General features: G+C 41.0%; 1 protein-coding gene across 1 annotated transcript; it reads left to right on the forward strand.

Annotated features, from left to right (window-relative positions):
• Nucleotides 1-693: 693 nt before the first annotated feature.
• Nucleotides 694-26,175, forward strand: LOC124277696 (espin-like). Its single transcript, XM_046713424.1, has 7 exons — nucleotides 694-1,037; nucleotides 12,115-12,416; nucleotides 14,210-14,443; nucleotides 15,630-15,805; nucleotides 16,275-16,389; nucleotides 21,788-21,891; nucleotides 26,047-26,175. Exons 1-7 carry the CDS (start codon nucleotides 694-696, stop codon nucleotides 26,173-26,175), a joined length of 1,404 nt encoding a protein of 467 aa, XP_046569380.1.
• The last annotated feature ends 421 nt before the right edge of the window (nucleotides 26,176-26,596 follow it).

Consider the following 26,596-nt stretch of genomic DNA (forward strand, 5'->3'; position numbering starts at 1 on the left):
CCTGTGTGAACATATTTGCGATTCTTCCGCATCTATTTGTCCACTGCCTCAAATCTATAATGCCGCACTCTGGCTCCCCTAATCGCTGACACGATACTGTAGAGCGCCTCTACAAGCACCGATCAGTAAATTTGCTATACAATTGGCCACGTGGTCCAGGGGGCGGGTTTTCGGGGCTCTTTCACGTGCCCCCAAGAGATATGGTGTATTGGTCTGGTTTTCAGAGAAAGAACTAACAGTGGATGCCACAGGTGACACACCAACCTGTTGCGATTTAATGAAGATTCCGTGATTCGATTGATCAGTGTAACATTAATTGGGGGCCAGAAGGCTACACATGGTCTTCATTGAGAAACTAGAGACGACGGGAAGGTGGACGATATAACCACTGCCGCTGCAGGCATTGATTGTGACATTCTGACAGAGAACTGTCACGTATTCCCATCTCCTCGCACATCTGCCGAGTCGTGCCCCGCATTACTTCCACTCTCTACATTATTTCGTTATGACTGTGACAGAGGTTATGATTGCGGTAAACACTCCAGCAGTTCTTTTACTCTAGGATAATATTTCGTATAACGGAGACTTGGTGGACTTGTGTTAAAGATGCCTGCTTCTTTACAGGATGCGCTTATGTATCGGACACTTGACCGACCCATGCAAACTCAATATAAGAAGTTCGAATGGGCTAAAATGCATGACCGTGGACTAAGTGCCAATGATCGGAAACGTATGGCGCTTGCGTCAGGACATATACCCCTTCCAGGGGGAATGTCACCTCGGATAGCCCGACGGGTGGCTCCTGGTCAGCCCAAACCCAAGGCCCAGCAGACCGTGGCGTCGGTCAGGAGGAACCTGAGCATAGGCCGGGAGATGAGTCGAGACTTTCTCACCCTGGCTTGCTATAATGCTATAGCCACTGGTCAAATGAGCATTCTCAAGGCCATATACAAGACCGGCAAAGCACCCCAGGTGGATAAGAATGGAAACACTCCGCTACACGTGGCTGCTAAGTGTGGTCAACTGAGGTCACTGAGGTGAGTACTGGCCAGTACTTTAATACTTTTAATACCTTCACTTTCATTCTTACAAGCCATTAAGCAGCGCAGAATTTCTGCGTATATTTAATTCTTTACTTATTCTTTTGTTGAACAACGATAAGCACGTACCATTCCAAAGACTGTCTCTGTTGCATCATTCACGTCACCAGCTGCAGCTACTGTACAATTGTTCAAGGACTTCATGCTCCTCCTAAATGTGTGCTTCATTAATCATGCTATATTTCTTTAACCGTACCAGTTCTAAAACTTATACCTTCAACCTCTATTCGTGGGCAATCTTTTCTTCATTTCTCAAAACGAACATAACGGTGAGTATTTTTGCAAAGTAAGACGGGCTTTCAGTCTGAAATTACGTTGCAAGTACCCAGAATCTAAGCATCGTGCTCGTTGGTCCTGAAAGCAATGAGACAGAATTTGACCTTGCCACTCTTAGAGAATGTCATTGTGAGATACGGCGATCTCATGTGACACCTGGCCTCAAGTGTTGCTCTTCATCGGTTGATGGCGGTCATATAACGGGATATTAATACCCTAGCTTTAGTTAACAAAATAAACCTGGTAATTGTTGAAGTCATTATTCTGACTCCACCTCAGCAGTATATCAGCTCCGTCTGATATTCCAGGCACTGGTTACAATGTAGTGTAGGTCGGCGGAGACATATTCCTACAGCAATCCTGCCAAGCCAATAGCTAAGAAGTTACTACCTATTGCTTGTATGATGCCAGGTAGCGTGTAGACCATATCGTAGATCTGGCAATAAACCCCCGGCCACACTGACGTACGAGGAGTTGGAACATATTGGGGTTTGAATCATGCAAGGTGCTAGATAAACAGCTGGCATGTCAGAACACCTTGTGAATGTTTGCTTCGAGGTTTGAAACTAAGATATGACAAACACAGTGGTATCTGTTAAAGCTAGTTACACGATTATATGTTGTTAAAGACACAAAGTGTTGACTTGCTTAAACGAACATATTCTACGTTAGTTGCTCAAAGTGCGCCTTGACTCGTAAAGAGCTTGATACGGAAGATTTAGTCATGGTTTTCACATACAACGCCTAATCCTAATCAAAATAGATCTGCTTTAGTTCAAAAGAATTTGCCGTTTCGAAATGTCTAACTTGTATCATGTCTATCCAAACTTTAGTCGGTTGATATCAAAGGAATGCCTATCGAAATACTCTGATCGAGAGGCTTCTGGATAGGTCTACACAATGTATTGTACTAACTAATTCTGCATCAGTGGAGGAAAAGATGAAGAGAAGATAAGTAAGTCCATTTAGTTTCCTAAAAGCGCAGGTTTGTGAAAGATAAGCTGAAATGACACTCATCACGCAGAATGGCTGAAAGTCGTCAAGTTTCCTAAATGCACGCATTGAGCCCCACAACTCCATGAATAACGTACATGCTGCTGATCGATACTGTATACCATTCCGAGTAGACACTGGGCAATGTGCCGACATATCACCAAGGTTACCAGGTGAAGAAAAGAGGTAATATTAAAGATCAAGTCTTAGTATGACTAACATACTTGTGATCATCTGACGTATCCAGTTAATGGAGGCCACCAAGGCATCACTGTGGACGCTAGTCTCCACGTCATACAATGTACCGTAGTCATTGCTGCTGAGGCCAACCAAGGGTACATTCACTCATTAAGCCATTATCTTACCACTGTAACGTGTCAGAGATTTTGGAAATGTAACTACGAGCAACCACGTGACATAAGACTAAGTTTTAAACTTACTTTTTTACCGTCTTTACTTTAATGGCTGGGTCAAACGCTTGCTCGTGCTCATATGTCCTTCCTAAAATCTTTCAAATACTAGTATACTTTTCAAAGCAGCGAGCATAATATCTGCCGAGGAGCCAGCTAAAATACCTTTTGTTATTGTCGCTAGGGGTGCTCCGGTGTCACGAGTCAAATATTTCACACTGTTTGTTATTTTAATGAAAATAGTTATAACGACAACAATGTTTCAGTTGATATAGAAAACACCCCACAGCTAGTGGAAGTCCCACTGCGTTCTGTGTGTGTGATGGCTCAAGACAAGATGACATATACTGCTGAGTATAGAAACTAGAACTTCAAGAAATGGATACGATCAAACACTACAGATATTTCAAAACGTTACTAGGTTGAAAACGGTCGCCGAAACATTGTAAACTTAAATCCAAATGAAAACTGTATAAAATACATGAGCCTGGAATAGCCATTAATTTGTTGTTTGTTTCATGTTGAGCCTCCATCAAGCGTGGGTACTTTCCTCTAGCCTCGGTTTGCTTTCATTGAGTCACTAGGACCATGTGATCAAGCCAGCCCAGACATGTTGTGGATACGGCGTTCTCTCTAACTGTAAACATTTGTTCTGTGGCATGATCATGGTTGATTAGCATAGTAAACAAAGAAGCATGACAATCTGAAGCTGACAAATTCTTTAATATCAACTGAAATTGGGGAGACAAAAAGGCATGGTAACTTTGGTAAAGGATAGCAGTGTTGACGCATTTGGTTTTGGGATCTCACACTGTGCATAGCTGGAATATTGTAAAACCACACACTCTCACTCATGTTGGGCATTGTGTTATAAACCGACATAAGACAGATAAACAAATAGCGCATAGCACACAACAATATACACATGCAGAAGTGTAAGTCTAGTCTGCTTCAGGTATTAGTTCTATGTAAACACAGCTTGTAGTGAGGTTTCTGTAACTGACTATATTAGAATATTGTCTGAAGGCAGTACTGTGGATGCTGAACCATCTATAACTGACTATATTAGAATAGTGTCTGAAGGCAGTACTGTGGACGCTGAACCATCTATAACTGACTATATTAGAATAGTGTCTGAAGGCAGTACTGTGGACGCTGAACCATCTATAACTGACTATATTAGAATAGTGTCTGAAGGCAGTACTGTGGACGCTGAACCATCTATAACTGACTATATTAGAATAGTGTCTGAAGGCAGTGCTGTGGACGCTGAACCATCTATAACTGACTATATTAGAATAGTGTCTGAAGGCAGTACTGTGGACGCTGAACCATCTATAACTGACTATATTAGAATAGTGTCTGAAGGCAGTACTGTGGACGCTGAACCATCTATAACTGACTATATTAGAATAGTGTCTGCAGGCAGTACTGTGGACGCTGAACCAGTACTGTACTGTGGACGCTGGACGCTGAACCATCTATAACTGACTATATTAGAATAGTGTCTGCAGGCAGTACTGTGGAACCATCTATAACTGACTATATTAGAATAGTGTCTGAAGGCAGTACTGAACCATGGATCTATAACTGACTATATTAGAATAGTGTCTGCAGGCAGTACTGTGTGAACCATCTATAACTGACTAGAATAGTGTCTGCAGTACTGTGGACGCTGAACCATCTATAACTGACTATATTAGAATAGTGTCTGAAGGCAGTACTGTGGACGCTGAACCATCTATAACTGACTATATTAGAATAGTGTCTGAAGTCAGTACTGTGGACGCTGAACCATCTATAACTGACTATATTAGAATAGTGTCTGCAGGCAGTACTGTGGACGCTGAACCATCTATAACTGACTATATTAGAATAGTGTCTGCAGGCAGTACTGTGGACGCTGAACCATCTATAACTGACTATATTAGAATAGTGTCTGCAGGCAGTACTGTGGACGCTGAACCATCTATAACTGACTATATTAGAATAGTGTCTGAAGGCAGTACTGTGGACGCTGAACCATCTATAACTGACTATATTAGAATAGTGTCTGCAGGCAGTACTGTGGACGCTGAACCATCTATAACTGACTATATTAGAATAGTGTCTGCAGGCAGTACTGTGGACGCTGAACCATCTATAACTGACTATATTAGAATAGTGTCTGCAGTACTGTGGACGCTGAACCATCTATAACTGTACTGTGGACGCTGAACCATCTATAACTGACTATATTAGAATAGTGTCTGAAGGCAGTACTGTGGACGCTGAACCATCTATAACTGACTATATTAGAATAGTGTCTGCAGGCAGTACTGTGGACGCTGTCTACTGTGGAATAGTGTCTGAACCATCTATGTGGAACCATCTATAACTGACTATATTAGAATAGTGTCTGAAGGCAGTACTGTGGACGCTGAACCATCTATAACTGACTATATTAGAATAGTGTCTGAAGGCAGTACTGTGGACGCTGAAACCATCTATAACTGACTATATTAGAATAGTGTCTGAAGGCAGTACTGTGGACGCTGAACCATCTATAACTGACTATATTAGAATAGTGTCTGAAGGCAGTACTGTGGACGCTGAACCATCTATAACTGACTATATTAGAATAGTGTCTGAAGGCAGTACTGTGGACGCTGAAAAATCTATAACTGACTATATTAGAATAGTGTCTGAAGGCAGTACTGTGGACGCTGAAAAATCTATAACTGACTATATTAGAAAAGTGTCTGAAGGCAGTACTGTGGACGCTGAACCATCTATAACTGACTATATTAGAATAGTGTCTGAAGGCAGTACTGTGGACGCTGAACCATCTATAACTGACTATATTAGAATAGTGTCTGAAGGCAGTACTGTGGACGCTGAACCATCTATAACTGACTATATTAGAATAGTGTCTGAAGGCAGTACTGTGGACGCTGAACCATGAACCAATAGTGTCTGAAGGCAGTACTGTGGACGCTGAACCATCTATAACTGACTATATTAGAATAGTGTCTGAAGGCAGTACTGTGGACGCTGAACCATCTATAACTGACTATATTAGAATAGTGTCTGAAGGCAGTACTGTGGACGCTGAACCATCTATAACTGACTATATTAGAATAGTGTCTGAAGGCAGTACTGTGGACGCTGAACCATCTATAACTGACTATATTAGAATAGTGTCTGCAGGCAGTACTGTGGACGCTGAACCATCTATAACAGTAACACTTTCTACTGACGTAAAAATCAGTATACATTTTCATGAGAACTTTTCTTGAGTATATTATCTCCTACTCCTGATCTGCACAATGTTGTATTATCTGATACTATTTCATGCTGGGGCTAAAACCAGTTTTGGACATAACAAGCGGCTGAACCGTTACATCCTCCTTCCTAATCATGTCCCGTCACGGTCAGCATGCGCATAGTGTAAGGAGGGCACATTGTACGGTAGTTACTTCGTCTCACACTGAAAACATAGAGGGTATATGATGACTGCACACTGAAATGTTGATACAAAATACAATATGTGGAAGTATGGACAGTTGTGTTTCACAGGTTACTCTAAGTTACGGTGAGATCTGATATGCTATGATGATGTCTATAACGCTTAGAAATGTATTAGAACACACCTCACACTTTGCCCGGCGTTGGTGAGAAAGTCTGACCACCACATATTGCAAAGGGTGTAGATCAAGACGGAAAGGGAATATATATAAACCAGTATGTTGGGGCAGTCGGGTTGATCAAGGTGATCCGTGACAGAGGTCATCAACACCGTGTGTTCTGTGACGTCACACAGAACCCCATGTATTACTACAACAAGCACTGCAAGACTAAAAGCATGTGTCACATGCATCATTTAGCCTAAACTGCAGATCATATTTGATCGCGTTGTTTCTCTGCGAGATGAGCAGCATTTTATAAAAGGCATGTTAAATTCATGCAGAACGATGCAGTTGACAAACTCACATGCGCCGCAATCCGCCATAACGCTGAGACGTTGCCTACACGCCAGGACAGCGTGGCATGTCGTCACAGACGGTGCTCAGCTCCCAGTGTATACCCTGTTCAAACGATCCAGTATGGTCGGCTTACGTTTGTTCATTGGGAAAAAAGAATGTCTTATTTTACTATCAAACTGAAACTGGGGTCGTTGCTAAATGGCGCAGCCGCTAATTTGGTGAGATGTGTATATAAGGATTTCATGTAATCACATTAAACCCGTGTCTCAAAATAACACCTGTTGAAAGACATTCTCGCTAGCAGCCACACGGAGTACTCGTGTACCAGTTATTGTCCGTGGCGTTTACTTGTGTCTTCCCACTGCACGGTTCATACAACCCAGAGCTTAAGTATGGCTTACTTTTTATTGCTGCACTCAGCAATATTCCATCTTTAGGGCGGCGGTCTGTAAATACTCGTGTGTGGACAATCCAGTGGTGGACATCGTGAGTATCGTTGTAGGCAACTGGAATACGATAATACGCATCAACCAAGTCAGAGAGCCTCACCATCCGTTAGTCGCCTCTTGCAAGCAAGGGTCGCTGAAGACCAATTTTAACCCGGATGTTGAAGTTGTGACCCTACATGAGCTGTTTCTCTTATTGATCTTTAGAAGCTTTCCTCTCCTATAAACAAACAGGAAACAGGGTAATTGTTCATATTGTTTAGTTGACTCTAAGGGACCTAGAACCTTGGGCTGGTCACAGTGACCACGTTGTGGATGTCTGTATATGACCATTACAAAAACAGATTCCTAATGTATCGTGTATCACTTCGTTCCGAAAATCTAAGACAACACAGAATGGTAATGGAAATTCTATGGTGCATCAATACTATAAGTCCTTTCCTTCATATTCCATGTCGTCAAATTGCCCATGTTCCTTTTATTCTTGTCATTAGACACTGGCTTATATATCATGTAAGAATTAGCTGAATAATTCAGAAAGAAGGGTGACTCACAGTGCAATAACTATAACCCTTGGGCAAGGCGCCATGGTGGTTGAAAATCAATTACAGTCAACGTTTTACCTATAAAAGAATGCAGAAAACGAACGCTTATGTCGGATGTGGCCGGTGCAAGGTCGCGGATGCCTGACATAACTCCTGGAGCACTTGATCGAACTTGTAATGTTGCAAACAGCAGGTCAAGGTTAACGTTTTTCAGCCGTTTGGCTGCCGTGAAACTTGCTGAGAGAACTTGAAAACTGTTTGTTCTCTTTCAACAATACTGACGGGGTAAACAGTTTAACATTTAATCCACCAATATGTGCCCAGCTTCAATTTACGCGTGGTCAGATCCCTCATCTGATGTTGGTGAGCGTGAGTTGATCTCCTCGTGTCCACTGCTGACCACTCTCCCCCCACCCCACCCTTCAGCATACTGTGTGGGCAGATTGTGATGTCAGTAAACAGTGATACAGATGTACCGTACTGAACGTTGTACCAATGACGTATACATGGAGACGTTCTATATGTCATGTTTGATCATTTAACTTTGACAGAAAGCATATGGCAATATAGCATGGACATGTTTGTAATTGTTTGAATCTTTCAAATGCATTATTTACATGTTTGATTAATCCCCATATATTTGAACTGTGATTGAAAGTTAATGTCTTATTTGTTGTTTCACTTGATGATGATTAGGGTCGTTATATACACACAATAGATGATGATTAGGGTCGTTATATACACACAATAGATGATGATTAGGGTCGTTATATACACACAATAGATGATGATTAGGGTCGTTATATACACACAATAGATGGTGATTAGGGTCGTTATATACACACAATAGATGATGATTAGGGTCGTTATATACACACAATAGATGATGATTAGGGTCGTTTTATACACACAATAGATGATGATTAGGGTCGTTATATACACACAATAGATGATGATTAGGGTCGTTATATACACACAATAGATGATGATTAGGGTCGTTATATACACACAATAGATATGACACTTCGTGGACACAACTAAGCTAACAATGACAAACATGTGTTAGTTAAATACCGATGAATTGTCCTTGATATTTATAGAAAAATAGAAATAGATCGTTCATGCATAAAAACATGTGTTCAGTGTGAGAGTTATTTTTCTTAACCCTACAGTGAGAGTTTAAGGCCGAGAATGAAACTGGTTATTATCGGGATTTCTTGAAAGTCCCTCATAAGATGTTTCTGTCTATTTTGTTATACACTGTGATCCCTTAATGCTTGTAGACCCCCTCTAAGTGCCGTTCAAACACGCGTTAATTCCCAACATTCCTACGAGATGATCTGCATCTTCCTTGACGTCATGAATGTGACGAGGCGGCGGCAGCCCCGTCAGTGACTCACAGTGTCTCACATATCTGTATGTGCTCTAGTGTACTTTCCTCTTAGCTGCTGTGTTTGTGACCACGTGAGTCACAGCTTACCCCCAACGTCGTCAACAGCTGCCCCGGCTCGACATATCAGCTGCATGTAGGTAGCATGTTGATAGCGTGCTGGTAGCACAGGAGACACGCAGACCAACACGCCCAGCTATCTCACACAGCACCTCGGCCATCTCACACGAAACTGATAAATTCCCCCGAACGAGAAACAATGCATTTTTCACAGAATCGCTACCTGTCAAAGTGTTATTCAATAATGGAATTGTGTTGTCATTCCACCTCAACATTGCAATGAGTATCAAACTCTCGTTGTTGGCATGTATTGTAGCAAGTTGGGGAATATCACACCTGTTAGCTGGTGGACATTCAGTGGAACAATACAGTCGCTGGTTAATACTCTTAATGTTATACATTACATAATACACTTGACTATCATTTCTACATTCTAAAAATGGTACACGTGATTTGTTTTTGCTCTTTTGCAGTACATTATGATTATCAACACGACACAAGAAATATGTATTTTAAGAAACTCCATTAAACTTTGTAATTAAAATGTGTATGTGTGCAGACTTGGTCTCGGTGCAATATGGCTGAAAGAATGCCGATGCGACGAACATTTTTAACTCATCTTTTAATTCATCTTTCTCATCACAAGCATGTGAACTCACCTTGTGCATCTTGTGAGGGAAATGATCTTTTCAAGAATCTATGTTTTCATTTTTAATTACAACACACGGTGTGAACGAATGGATGGAACTGTAATTTGACGTTGATAATCGATTCTGGTTCTTGATAATGACAGCACTTCACGTGGACATGTGGTTTCTAAAACAGTGAGCTTCCCCCCGTATTTTAAGAACCGTGTGCGACCTGCTGTCTGGTAGAGAGGAATGTTGTACTGGTTGGAATCCCGGCATGCCCCGGGGTCTACGTCACCACTGCTCGCTAAGACAAACTGTCATTAAAGAGATTTTGTCTGTCTTGAAATAGCGCTTTGAAAGAACATGTTTAGTTGTTAAACACACCGACTGATGCATTTAGTTTCTACTGACAATAGACGTACAGGTAACACTGTACCTGATGCCTCGTGCTTACTTCACTTTCCAAGTCTGAGTATATATTGGTGTTTCTTCCAACTTTAAAATAAGTGTCTACATCTTTGTAAACAACTGAAAACAAGAGTTCGCGTTCTGTTTAAATACAATTGGTTTAAAGGTGAAGTAATTCACTGAAAATTCACTGAATTACTCCGTGTTATAAACTCTAGCACGAGTGCAAAGTTGTGTGTGCTTTGGGGTGAGTTTGTAACCTGTCGGATTATCGGGCGGCACTTTGACCATGTTCTATTGGTGGGTTAACAGATGCGTATGTTCACGATTCATGTGTCGTGTACAGGAACAGTAGACATCCAAGCAAGTTCACTCTTCTGTGTGAAATATCTAGACCGAACTAACAGTCATGGTTTGGTCGGGACTAAGATACAAATAAGTCGAGCTGACACACCAGTCTAACAGTGCTGTAGGAGATACCCGTGTGTTTCATGTGCATTTTACAGAATTACTGTGTTTTACGATGTTATAGATAACAAGTGACGCCCCTCACCCTACCTACACAACAAGTGACGCCCCTCACCCTACCTACATAACAAGTGACGCCCCTCACCCTACCTACACAACAAGTGACGCCCCTCACCCTATCTACATAACAAGTGACGACCCTCACCCTACCTACATAACAAGTGACGACCCTCACCCTACCTACATAACAAGTGACGACCCTCACTCTACCTACATAACAAGTGACGCCCCTCACCCTACCTACGTAACAAGTGACGCCCCTCGCTCTACCTACATAACAAGTGACGACCCTCACCCTACCTACATAACAAGTGACGACCCTCACCCTACCTACATAACAAGTGACGACCCTCACCCTACCTACATAACAAGTGACGACCCTCACCCTACCTACATAACAAGTGACGACCCTCACCCTACCTACATAACAAGTGACGACCCTCACCCTACCTACATAACAAGTGACGACCCTCACCCTACCTACATAACAAGTGACGCCCCTCTACCTACCTAACACAAGTGACGACCCTCACCCTACCTACATAACAAGTGACGACCCTCACCCTAATATGATAATCACCTACATAACAAGTGACGACCCTCACTCTACCTACATAACAAGTGACGCCCCACCCCTACCTACATAACAAGTGACGCCCCTCACTCTACCTACATAACAAGTGACGACCCTCACCCTACCTACATAACAAGTGACACCCCTCACTCTACCTACATAACAAGTCACGCCCCACCCCCTACCTACATAACAAGTGACGCCCCTCACCCTACCTACATAATAAGTGACGACCCTCACCCTACCTACATAACAAGTGACGACCCTCACTCTACCTACATAACAAGTGACGCCCCACCCCCTACCTACATAACAAGTGACGCCCCTCACCCTACCTACATAACAAGTGACGACCCTCACCCTACCTACATAACAAGTGACGCCCCTCACTCTACCTACATAACAAGTGACGCCCCACCCCCTACCTACATAACAAGTGACGCCCCTCACCCTACCTACATAACAAGTGACGCCCCTCATTCTACCTACATAACAAGTGAGGCCCCTCACCCTACCTACATAACAAGTGACGCCCCTAACCCTACCTACATAACAAGTGACGACCTCACCCTACCTACATAACAAGTGACCCTACCTACGACCCTCACTCTACCTACATAACAAGTGACGCCCCTCACTCTACCTACATAACAAGTGACGACCCTACCTACATAACAAGTCACGACCCTACCTACATAACAAGTGACGCCCCTCACCCTACCTACATAACAAGTGACGCCCCTCACCCTACCTACCTACACTCCACCTACACACTGTTGTGTTTCAGATGGCTTCTCCAGCACTCCAATGTCCCCCTTCTGGCCAAGAACGCCCGGGGGGAGACGTGTCTGCATGTGGCAGCCCTACAGGGACATCTCAAGTGTATGCAGACCATCATTGTGTGCAAGAAGGAGAAACCAAGTATTGCCGTCTCTGAGCGCGATAACCTCGGCATGACGGGGCTCCACCACGCCACCATCGGCAACAGGGAACGTCTTGTACACTGGCTGGTTCAGGAGTTCGGGAAGGACCTGTGTCTGGTCAAATCTTGTGACGGCGTCCTCGCCATACATCTCGCAGCTGCTGCAGGTGCGACAGCAACGCCTCAACGGTCATTTGTTATACATACGTCCATACATCACCTTACATATTCAATCACAATAGGGTATAGCAATTGGCAGCATTATATCATTAATGATCCTCTAACGAGTACAAATATAATAGTCTGACAATGTGAAATGTTTCATTTGAAAGCCATCATATCTTGTAAAAGCAATCATATTAAATAACGCGGCATGGCATTAGAAGTGATAGGTGATCGATGACCACGAAGGTGGTGTAGGCACTGGCAACTCGAGGTGGGAGAACGAGATAGGAGTGGAAGCCCCTCATGTGCTTGTTGATCTAGTTTCTGCATTTTTAATTATGTTGTTGGACCTGAGTCTGTTACTGGGTCTATTTTCGGTCTATCCATTATTTCTATCAGTTCAAGTTTGTACATTTTGTGTGGGGACCGTGAGATTAATATTTCTAATCCAGGTTCAAGTTCAAGAGTACAATGTAAACATTGTTATGATAATATTTTCTCCTTCAAGTTGAAGTTTGTGAGGTGTGTTTGTGGGTCGTGGCGTTGATCAAGCGCCATCACTCTATATATAGATCGCCAATCAGCAGGTATGAAAAACAACCCACATCATCAACACGTAACATTGTGCACCCAGGATAAACAACCACATACAAAACAACCAAGGACAATTAACCACTACTTTCTTCTACTACATTGTTTATCGTGCTGAATGTGTAGAGTTTATTTGCAGGCAACAGACAATGCACACAACTTCTGGCAGAAGCATGCAAGGGATCCGTGAACATGACCGATGTTTTCGGTGAGTGTAGCTGTGTTGAAGGGAGGGGCCACTATGTATGAACATGACCGATGTTTTCGGTGAGTGTAGCTGTGTTGAAGGGAGGGGTCACTATGTATGAACATAGCCGTCTACGGGATACATGACTGGGACTGTAGAATAATGCCATGCACTCAGTGATGTACATGACGTATGGAGAAATACAGACCTGGTGTATTTGAAATGACATTGATGTTTACCTGCAGTCGGGCGCCACTACAGAAAACCTGCATGCATAAATATTAGCAATACTTTCTTGTTGTCCAGTCATGACATTCTCTATTTGACGATGCATACTGAAATGTTTGATGTGTCCTTAATTTTAGAATTGCGATAGCAAGATGGCGCAATATCTAGCGAGCTTACCTTTCCTCACAAACCAGCATTATAGTTTACACCCGGTGTCTGTTGGCTTACACAACATCCCAAAATCTAGTACTCTCATATCTCTTTAAGGGAGAGGTGATTTTGTTTTTACTAACTTAAAAGATGTTAGAATATAGAAATCTTAAAACATCTTCATCAACATGTGAAATAAATACAAAGGTGCGTGAAGCACTGTTGACACAGAGGAGAACAACCTGTCAGTGTCACTGAGCTCGTGACAGGCAAACTGTTCCGTCCCCACTGTTCCGTGAGTGCTTCCACTCTGCTAGAGGACAACAGAAGAGAAGAAATGGTTGCTAGTGATGAGCTGCTGTCGTCTAGTTCCTCTTGCAGAATGGTTACATTACGTCGTTGCATTAAAACATGACAATAATAGCATCAAGGAAAACCAAGTTCTGTGGGTAGTCATAGAGGAGTCATGAGGAGTCTGCCACGTGATGATTACCTAAAACACACTTGGTTTTGCTTCATCTTCTTAAATGCTTCTCAGACAAGTTAATAATAGCATTCACAAGACGTAATGTGATCAGCTGGCAGTAGTGTGAAGCTTCCATGGTAGTCACTGACGGCAATATTTATGTCATCTCTCAGGGGCAACCCCGGTCTTCTATGCAGCCCAGGAGGGGCACCTAGAATGTCTGCAATACCTGGTTGAACACATGGATGGATCTCTCAAAATTGTAGCTTTTGAGGGGATGACAGCGTTTCTGTCTGCTGCTGAAGGAGGCCATCTTCACGTGATGAACTACCTGCTGGAGAAGCAGGGTTCTGACGCTCTGCTGTCCACCACTAACGATGGCGCGACCGTCTTTCACTACGTGGCCAGTAAGTGATTCATTTCTTTCGTCTTGGGGATGCTGTATTGAGACGTGGAAGGGTTTCTAATTTACAATTTAAATGTGAAAAAGTATAGAGTAAGTTTAGCTCGATTCCAATGCTTTAATTGAGAAAGGTAGATATGTAAATATGAATAGAGAATATAGAACCTGCCAATTACATTACATTACATTGATATACATTAATATAGCGCTAATATCCAGTCTTAAGAAGACTGCTCAAGAGCACTGCTGAACTCCGTATGCAATGCTGAACAAATGAGTTTTTAATCTGGATTTGAATGTGCTGAACGTCTCTACTGATCGAACAGAGAGGGGTAATATGGTTCCACAAAGTTAGACCGACAAACTGAAAAGACCTGTCACCAGATGTCTTGGTCCGACTTACTACAGTCTGGCACAAGGTCTGAGAAGTAAACTGGTGCTGTGTTGTGCAAGGCTTTGAACATCAGTACCAATATTATGTAATTTAAATGCAATTGAAGACGAGTATCATTTTCTTCTTGTATGTCCTAACTACGATAATCTTCGTAGAAAGTATATAAAAGAAAAAAAATATGTCCATCCATACAAGCTTAAGTTTTCACTACTGCTAAACAGTTCAAATACTAAAGAAATTGAAAACCTGTCCATGTATATTTTCTAAGCATTTGTACATAAAAAGCATATTGTTTCATTTCAATATGTAAAACAAATGTATATGGTGTACTATAGACCCGGAATAAGACTGATAGATGAAATTAAAGGGCATTTATAATTCTGTATTAATATAAAATAATTGCATACATGCATTATATATTATAAGCTATTGTTCTGACTAGCTTTACTGCTAAAACTTCAGGAATATTCCACCATGTCAAGGGTGCCTGTCAATACTGCATTAAACTAACTAATGTGTAAATCCACAACACCTGGGTGCTATGACGGTAGACATCCAGGTGTAGCTTATAACCACACTGAAAGGTTAATATCTGGGTCACTCGCGTCAAATATTCAAAATAATATCTGCAGTACAGTCGAATGTGTTAGGTGACGTAGGGAAATCACTAGCTGTACATGTCTAGTAATTAATACAAAAGCCTCTATAGAAACAATGATAGACTTCAAATCGGATCACAAATTGCAGTACAAATGTCTAATTGTAACTGTCACTGTCACTCACTCCTTCACTCCAGGTACAGGCAACTTCCACATCCTGCAGTACCTCCTGGGGATTCCAAACATTGGGGACCTGCTCCGGGTCACTGATGCTTTCGACCGTAATCCTGCTCACGACGCCGCCGAGAACGGCTTCGTGGAGTGTCTACGTATGTTGGTGGAGGCGGGCATCAGTCTGTATCTGCCGGACAAGGTAAGCACAGCCTATCAGTCACACATACATGGTGACCAGGACTTTTCTGCCCACACCTTCCCTCACGTTCTGCCAATACTACAGTGAAAACCTCTGTGCACTTGAAGGATATTTTGCGTCGGTGAAAACCTCTATGCCTCTTTTGTTTGGAGAATGTCTTAATGTTACATTTAGTCTTCCGATTATATTTTCAGAATGTTTACTTTATGCATATCTCTAAGGAATGGTATTTGTTAAACGAGAGGCATCCTGCATACCCCAGTGTTTAAACCCCTACCATTACCGTCTCTGTCAGTCACCTGCACAGATGCTTGCAAATATACATGTCGTGCATCCCCACTCGGGTAACAGACCTAGATGACGGTTGACCAACAGCACCTTACAAGAATCTGTCCACGCTGCAACTAACGTACATGTATATAATATATATGTGACTAGCCCAGTGTACAGTGTTCGTTGCTGTCCCCAGGATGGCGAGACGCCCTTGTCCCTGGCAATGAGAAGTGGCAACCCAAAATGTGTACTCTTTGCCCGAGCCGTGGCCGACTCCACTATGGACATGGCGAGTCTCAAGATGCTCAAAAGTAAGTTCTAAAACATCCGTGTTTCTTTCATCAGAAATATACAAGTTGATTCTGGAATGTTCCCGTTGATGGGAATATCTGCCTCTCTCCCTGTAACCTCACATGACAAGTCGTAATTTGCGTCATTCAATAGTATTTACCAGGGAAACAGAGAGTGAGTGTGGTGTTTGGAAATGCTTCAGTCATTTCACCACGTGTTTAGTGACTTGAACGAGGGCCTAAAGCCGGATAGATATTCACAATACTGTGAGAAGCAGAGTCGACTGGTAAGTCTGGGTATATCATAATCGGGAGTTTATTTATCACGTTCAAATTGTGATGTGCCAGGTGTTGTACAAGCGTATCCTGGCGAACGGTGGCACTCCTCACAAATACGTGCAAAGGCAAGTCAGTTATTCACCTGAAGAAAAGAAACAACAAAAAGTCCAAAACCAAAAACAGACAAACAGTCACTTATTTGTCAAATGTCTACCAGCTTTACAGAGGTCTTGAATGGTGATTCAAACCACTGCCGAGCAAGTGTCGCATCACGGTATGAAATGTTGATAGAGAGGGCATGTTCACATGTACAAATTTTGTGAAATGTATGGAGGAAATAAAATCTGAGTGTATTTACTTAGCCCTGTTTGTTTCAATCGGTTTGATCAGCTAACGGGTAAGACATTGTGAAATAAACTCTTGGGTTGAATACAGGACACTTCTAAGATCTCTTGACACCCGGGTGCATCACGAATCTACGACACTCTCCTATGTGATGTAATACTGTCACAGATCGAGGATTCAGTTGTCCACACAGTCGGAATAAACAGTTGGCAATGTATGTATCAGCAGTTGTGAGAGGCGGACGTATGATCTACACAGAGAGGCGGACGTATAATCTACTCAGAGAGGCGGACGTATAATGAATATATTTATCGCCAGAGTCGCAGCGCTCGGCCACTGATGACGTGTTGGGGCAATAGACAGAGTATCGTATCAGTCAGTATTTTACGTTGTAGGTGAAGCGGCTGTAACAGTACGCTAGGGGCGACACACTCCCGCGAGACTCATGCGTCAGATAGGCAGTAGGCGATACCTAATACTGGAATTATATCCATACTCACAAGACACATACATATAGCACAGGGGGCCTTTTACCCAAAACAGTGTTGGAAAAAAACGATGCAATGAAATCATTTCTGTCCTATACAAATTCTTATTAAAGCAATATGGACGTTTTAGGGGCGGTTAGGAAATGTCTGTATTGTTGTTTTCAAAGTAAGTGTTCTATTTTGTATACCAGCATATGTAGAGAATATAAATGTAAATATTAATTGTGTTTGGTTTTCGTCTGGGCCATATCAGGCACAGATACGAGTAGGCTTGTCTATTGCAGGCATAAAAATGCCTACGAAATGAGAACCATACAAATACATCTACAGTGTAGTTTGTGTGGAACAAGTGAATAGAACGCAACTCCTTGGCGGGTTATTATGAGCTGTTATACATGGGGCTACTTAGAGGCATATTATTATAGACCTATATATACGGGGCTACTTATAGGCTTGTTATTATAGACCTATATATACGGGGCTACTTATAGGCATGTTGTTATAGACCTATATATACGGGGCTACTTATAGGTATGTTCTTATAGACCTATATATACGGGGCTACTTATAGGCATGTTGTTATAGACCTATATATACGGGGCTACTTATAGGCATGTTGTTATAGACCTATATATACGGGGCTACTTAAAGGCATATTATTATAGACCTCTATATAGTGGGCTACTTATAGGCATGTTATTATAGACCTATATATATGGGGCTACTTATAGGCATGTTGTTATAGACCTATATATATGGGGCTACTTATAGATATGTTATTATAGACCTATATATATGGGGCTACTTATAGGTATGTTATTATAGACCTCTATATACCGCGCTACTTAGAGGCACGTTGTTATAGGCCTATATATACGGGGCTACTTATAGGCATATTATTATAGACCTATATATATGGGGCTACTTATAGGCATGTTATTATAGACCTATATATACGGGGCTACTTATAGGCATGTTGTTATAGACCTATATATATGGGGCTACTTAGAGGCATGTTGTTATAGACCTATATATACGGGGCTACTTATAGACATGTTGTTATAGACCTATATGTACGGGGCTACTTATAGGCATGTTATTATAGACCTATATATAAGGGGCTACTTATAGGTATGTTATTATAGACCTCTATATACCGCGCTACTTAGAGGCATGTTATTATAGACCTATATATACGGGGTTACCTATAGGTATGTTCTTATAGACCTATATATACGGGGCTACTTAGAGGCATGTTGTTATAGACCTGTATATACGGGGCTACTTATAGACATGTTATTATAGACCTATATATACGGGGCTACTTATAGGCATGTCATTATAGACCTATATATATGGGGCTACTTATAGGCATGTTGTTATAGGCCTATATATACGGGGCTACTTAGAGGCATATTATTATAGACCTATATATATGGGGCTACTTATAGGCATGTTATTATAGACCTATATATACGGGGCTACTTACAGGCATGTTGTTATAGACCTATATATACGGGGCTACTTATAGGCATGTTGTTATAGACCTATGTATACGGGGCTACTTATAGGCATGTTATTATAGACCTATATATACGGGGCTACTTATAGGTATGTTATTATAGACCTCTATATACCGCGCTACTTAGAGGCATGTTGTTATAGACCTGTATATACGGGGCTACTTATAGGCATGTTATTATAGACCTATATATACGGGGCTACTTATAGGCATGTTATTATAGACCTATATATACGGGGCTACTTATAGGCATGTTGTTATAGGCCTATATATACGGGGCTACTTATAGGCATATTATTATAGACTTATATATATGGGGCTACTTAGAGGCATATTATTATAGACCTATATATTTGGGTTTACTTGTAGGCATGTTTGTATAGACCCATATATATGAGGTTACTTAGGGGCATGTTACCATAGACCTATAAAGATGGGGCTACTTAGAGGCATATTATTAAAGGCCTATATATACCGGGCTACTTATATGCATGTTATTATAGACCTCTATATAGTGGGCTACTTATAGGCATGTTATCATAGATCTATATATATGGGGCTACCTAGGGGCATGTTATTATAGATCTCTATATATGGGGCTACTGAAAGTTTATTAAATGAACATTGAAACTCTCATGAAAACGTGTGAAAATGCACTGTGCATTAGTTGGAGTCATTATAAACCTATATACACAGACCTACCTTAGAGCAGGTTATTATATACTTCTGTACATGGGGGTCATTATAAACCTATATACACAGACCTACCTTAGAGCAGGTTATTATATACTTCTGTACATGGGGGTCATTATAAACCTATATACACAGACCTACCTTAGAGCAGGTTATTATATACTTCTGTACATGGGGGTCATTATAAACCTATATACACAGACCTACCTTAGAGCAGGTTATTATATGCTTCTGTACATGGGGGTCATTATAAACCTATATACACGGACCTACCTTAGAGCAGGTTATTATATACTTTTGTACGTGGGGGTCATTATAAACCTCTATACACGGACCTACCTTAGAGCAGGTTATTATATACTTCTGTACGTGGGGGTCATTATAAACCTATATACACAGACCTACCTTAGAGCAGGTTATTATATATTTCTGTACGTGGGGGTCATTATAAACCTATATACACGGACCTACCTTAGAGCAGGCTATTATGTACCTCTATACATGTGGGCAGGTTGTCAGTCAACTGCAGTGTTATCTCCGAGTAGCTGCGACACGTGAGATATCTGCAGCTCAACAGACTCACAAGACGTGTTTACTAAAGACGCACGGTAAACACCAGAAGCTGGGGGATTCTTCACAGCGTCTGACGTCACAAGGGGATAAGAATGTTTGGTTCTGACCTGAGACGCCCGTCCCACCTCCTCCCGACCGCGTAACAAGCTGTAGACGATGTTGCCTCCTCCCTCAGGGTACAACAACGTGGCTTGCAGATCAAGGCGATATTTTTGAAAAGTTTTTGTTTCAGGTTTTGAGAATAAATATTTGACAAAAGAATTGTATTCTCAAAAACGAACGTTTGAACACATCACAGCGTTGATCTTAAGGTGTGGCTTCGTTGATAGACATTGCAACATCGACTGTTTGTGTCCTTGTTCTTGTACATGAACCAAGGATGTGCGTTTTACATAGTTCTACATGTGGAAATGGAAACAAGTAACTAAATATTCCACAAACACGTACATGCCGTATCTGCAGGCGAGGGTAAGCGCCACTGGTAATTGTGTACGAGCAGTAAAAATTCTAATGAGTCTTCTGATTAAACTGCTTCCGGTGGAAAAGTTATTGTTAGAAACATAGTTTTAGTCAATACAAACACAAATATAGCATATTCCTATAAACTTCAATATACTCTTAAAATTGCTCGTCATTACGATTTTGGTAGGAAATAAAATCTCAAAGGTAATTTCAACAGTGGAAACTGCTCGTCCAGCTTCTAGCATTCTGAAATTTGTCGCATTTGACCAAAGTTATCACCTCTGTGTAAAGAACAAAAGTAACAGTGGTAATGATATAAGTAAAAACATGTATTCATATTAGTATTGCGAAATACTGAAATTTTAATAATAAGTATGACGATAGTGGCGATATAATTGATAACAATATTCTCAACTTTGATGTGAAAGGTGTACATAAATACTCTACATTCATGAACGTATAAAGTTGTTACGTTTTAAGACTGAGATATAAGTATGTCCAGCAATTAGCCAGACGTGTCTTCTTTCTGTCAACAGTTGTCTGCATGTTCGTCTGCACATGTATGTAATGATCCATTGTTGAATGACACGCTGACATGCTGGAAGCTGTGAACGGCTCGTGTCTGCGTGAGCCTAACCCAGGTCGGGGGGTTATGGTGTGTAACGACTGAGCTTTAGGTAGTAAGCCGGCGATGAGAAGTATTTGTGTTCTGCAGATCATGTCTATATTACCCATGTAGGCATTATGCTGGACACAACTACATCAGCTGACACAGAATAACGACACACCCCTCATCGTGTTGAACGTCCCCAGGTGTTCTAATGGAGTGTTTATCCCCGGGCCTTCACGTCAAACACGCGGGAATTCCCCTGTAGTTCCACGAGGAATGACGTTACAACACATATGTTTGAAACAAACCCGTTCAGAAATATCAATGTTACTGAAAATGATATTTATTTGGGTTGGTTCTATTTTTTTATTTTAATCAGTTGACAATCTGTAGAGTGGAATGTTTGACAACACATAACTAAAATACTACGTGTGAATTTCTCCCCAGAGAAACTAGGCTCCAAGTTTAACCAGATCAGCGGCATAGTGACAGTGCAGGCGTTGTCCAGGGATGCTGCTATATGCTTCAAGAGGGACAGGAAGTCAAATACCGTGAGTACATGTGTGTTGACATACATACCGGGAGTCAACACATATTGTCTGTAGTTTAATCAGTCGACCTAAAACACGATACAATACAAACCTTGTACAGTGTTTATTATTTGGAAGCATATGTGTTTTGAACGTTCATACATTGTTGTCATATGACATGTACTAATGTTACATAAAGTAACTAGCCATGGTGGGATGACACAGTGAGACCATATAGTCACGTTGCTGTACTGTACAAAGTGGAGAATGAGGATACTTGTTATGGATATACAACTTCTTCATTCTGTGATAGGCGACGTTTCATATAGATTCTAATGTTGGCACTTGCTTGACAACGACATTAGAATCTATGTCGAAACGTCGCCTTTCGCAGAAGAAAGAAGTTGTATGTCCATAAAAAACATCATCATTCTTCATCCCCCCAACTTCTATATGTCAAACAAGGAAGTGTACAAAGTGGAGTTGTAAACTTAACACTTTGTTTCAATGTTGGCATAACACAGGGCATGCCTGGACATACCTATACATGAGTGCTCCTGTCCAGCCAGAGCTAGAAGGAAGATCTGAGGCGAATAGTGACAACCGTAAGGGGCAAGATTTGATTTACGCGAGAAATGAATGGCATATATATTCAATTTGTTGGGGTTTTTTGTGCTTACCTGTTACTTGATAAAAATTGACACTTTACATGACGAAGTGACGTTGTTAAATGAAGTTTATTACAGGTGAAATGTTGCGTTCCAGCCGTTTGTAACTCATGGGTGAAACAAGTGCACAGCACACACGATGTATAAGAAACCAATTATTTCATGAACAAATCGCTGCTTATTTCGTAATCGTTTTATTTCGAAATGGGAAATGCATGAAACGGATATAAGTTCTGTGAATGTGTATACACAGTCTGAACACAGTTGCGCTCTTTTAATAGGGTGATGAATATAGTTAAAGCTATTTTAATGGGGTGATGAATACAGTTAAAGCTATTTTAATGGGGTGAAGAATACAGTTAAAGCTGTTTTAATGGGGTGATGAATACAGTTAAAGCTATTTTAATGGGGTGATGAATACAGTTAAAGCTATTTTAATAGGGTGATGAATACAGTTAAAGCTGTTTTAATGGGTGATGAATACAGTTAAAGCTATTTTAATGGGGTGATGAATACAGTTAAAGCTGTTTTAATGGGGTGAAGAATACAGTTAAAGCTGTTTTAATGGGGTGATGAATACAGTTAAAGCTGTTTTAATGGGGTGATGAATACAGTTAAAGCTGTTTTAATGGGGTGATGAATACAGTTAAAGCTATTTTAATGGGGTGATGAATACAGTTAAAGCTGTTTTAATGGGGTGATGAATACAGTTAAAGCTGTTTTAATGGGGTGATGAATACAGTTAAAGCTGTTTTAATGGGGTGATGAATACAGTTAAAGCTATTTTAATGGGGTGATGAATACAGTTAAAGCTATTTTAATGGGGTGATGAATACAGTTAAAGCTGTTTTAATGGGGTGATGAATATAGTTAAAGCTATTTTAATGGGGTGGTGAATATAGTTAAAGCTGTTTTAATGGGGTGATGAATACAGTTAAAGCTGTTTTAATGGGGTGATGAATACAGTTAAAGCTGTTTTAATGGGGTGATGAATATAGTTAAAGCTGTTTTAATGGGGTGATGAATATAGTTAAAGCTATTTTAATGGGGTGATGAATACAGTTAAAGCTGTTTTAATGGGGTGATGAATACAGTTAAAGCTATTTTAATGGGGTGATGAATACAGTTAAAGCTGTTTTAATGGGGTGATGAATATATAGTTAAAGGTATTTTAATGGGGTGATGAATACAGTTAAAGCTGTTTTAATGGGGTGATGAATACAGTTAAAGCTGTTTTAATGGGGTGATGAATACAGTTAAAGCTGTTTTAATGGGGTGATGATGAATACAGTTAAATGCTTAAAGCCATTTTAATGGGGTGATGAATACAGTTAAAGCTATTTTAATTTTAATACAGGGGTGATGAATACAGTTAAAGCTATTTTAATGGGGTGATGAATACAGTTAAAGCTGTTTTAATGGGGTGATGAATACAGTTAAAGCTATTTTAATGGGGTGATGAATACAGTTAAAGCTATTTTAATGGGGTGATGAATACAGTTAAAGCTGTTTTAATGGGGTGATGAATATAGTTAAAGCTATTTTAATGGGGTGATGAATACAGTTAAAGCTGTTTTAATGGGGTGATGAATACAGTTAAAGCTGTTTTAATGGGGTGATGAATACAGTTAAAGCTGTTTTAATGGGGTGATGAATACAGTTAAAGCTATTTTAATGGGGTGATGAATACAGTTAAATCTGTTTTAATGGGGTGATGAATACAGTTAAAGCTAGTTTGTAAACATGTACCTCTGCAGTCGTTGGAGGTAAACACGGCATGGACGAGGTCTTGAACTCAGGTCAAATGCTATTTTCAAGACACGCTGAACACGCTGGAAATACATATGATGAGAGCATGCGAGATATTTCCAAGTCTGTCACAAGCAAGCGAAGTTTGCCACATTGTTCCCCGACACACTGGGGGTCAGATGGGGATAGCATCTCGGGTTTCCATCAGCTGAGAAGTACCTCAACGTCACTGATACATTCATTGATGTAACTTAAAGTCCCAATGAGAACCAATTGATGCTTAACGTGCGGGTTTTTACAACTTTCCTATAAAGCACGTCTTGAATAGATAGCTCTTCTTTCTGTATTCAAAATAGGGTTTATAAAAGTCAGTTCGACTAGAATTCTTGGAAAGGCGTTGGCAATAGAAAACATTTAAGCAGAAACACAAAGTCTAAATTTCAAGATGTTCTAATCCTTAAGCAAAGCTTAATTTCTTTGAAAGCAAATTGCATTTGGAAAAGTTTCAATAACGAGCAAGTCCCTCAATTTCTCCTCACGACAGTTATATTTGTACAGAAGGAGATGCAACATCAAGCATGTGTTCCTTGGTTTAATTATCAACCTGAGGGTTTTACCAAGTCCAATACATTTTCTTTTAACTGAAGTGACATTTGGCGCTGGCGCGGGGGCGATGTGTGCTCTGGACCAGGGCTGTTCTCTCTCTGCCTAACTATTAGGCAAATTACAAGACGGGCTTCTTTGGCATAGCTCATTAGTCTGGAACGCCTTGTATATCTGCAACTGATGTTATGCAATTGCTGGAAAGGTTTTGTAGTTAAACATTACGGGGCAGGGCGTTGTAGACAAGAGACGCCATCCGCTAATCGCAAACTACAGCACAGTGTTATATATTATATATGTTTGCTTCATCAAGGCAAACCCGCGTTGATTTTCAATATGTAATTTCTATTCATTTCCAGTTTGTAATCTGTATACGAAACATCCGTGAGAACTTAAAGGATAAGGAAATGTTCACCTCTGAAGGAAGTCCTTATAAAGTAGAGTTGATTCGTTCATTTTTATAAGATTTAATCGTCTTATTACGTATCACGTGTTGCCCAGAACATTGATGCACCGACTCCTGCTTAACACTTACTGTACTGATGGATAGACTATACCAATGTCCGGATCTACTTACTTAAATGTCGGATCATATGCGTAAGTAATGCATTGTATTTGTTCGTACTGAAACGTTCGACGCAGTATATGCTAATTATATACAGCGTAGAGTCTGTCAAAGAGTAGAGTAAATAATTTGTAACGCTGATGACAGCCATATCAGTACAGGACAGGGATTCACATAGTAGTTGTTACGTTATTTATTAGGTGGGGCGTTTTCGTATTCGTGGTGCGCTATTTAAAATATACTAGTTTAAAAGGAATTCAAGGACTACTGAAGTATTATTAAAATCCTTGTGAGCACTCACGCACGACCACACACAAGCGCTCACACATACACGATCACACATACACGATCACACACGCACGATCACACAAACACGATCAAACACACACGATCACACATACACGATCACACATGCACGATCACACATGCACGATCACACACACGATCACACATACACGATCACACATGCACGATCACACATACACGATCACACATACACGATCACACATACACGAAACACATGTTATCACGGAGTTGCTGCACCTCATGCCTCCCAAACGACCTAATTAGTGAGGAGTCCGATGTTGGCAGGTTGTCGTCTTCAGGAAACACGAGATGAGCTGTGATCAGATCGGCCAGTTTACACAGGAAGAAAGACAATTGCCGGCTTACTGCTGGGCGGACTATCCAGAGACTGCTGGGGACCCGGGTCCTCAGTAAACACACAACTGTCACTAGGATACCTCCCTCCTAGGGCCGCAACATGCATGGGGATGTCATACAATGTGCCACGGTTATCTTGATATGTAATGTACATACTCAGTGTCTTACCTCTGTTCTTTCATGAATCATGCAAGAATTCACAGACGAGCTCATACATCCAGATTAAATACAAATAGTAATGATAAAAAATATTGATCTTCAACCCACGAGTAAACTATGGTTTGCGTAATTGATTTTTCCAGAACATGAAATGGACTCCAGCCGCAAAACATCATGTATCGTCATGTTTTATCAGTTGAAAAATAGACTTCATGAAATTACTGCAGCTGTTTGATATACGGCTTTGAAACAATGCTCCCAGTGAAAACTATCACGTACTGCTAGAGATAGACATCCCACTTCATACTAGGTAGGTACG

This window comes from Haliotis rubra, unplaced genomic scaffold, assembly GCF_003918875.1.
Source record: "Haliotis rubra isolate DU_JTF1 unplaced genomic scaffold, ASM391887v1 Scf226, whole genome shotgun sequence".
Taxonomy (NCBI): Eukaryota; Metazoa; Mollusca; class Gastropoda; order Lepetellida; family Haliotidae; genus Haliotis; species Haliotis rubra.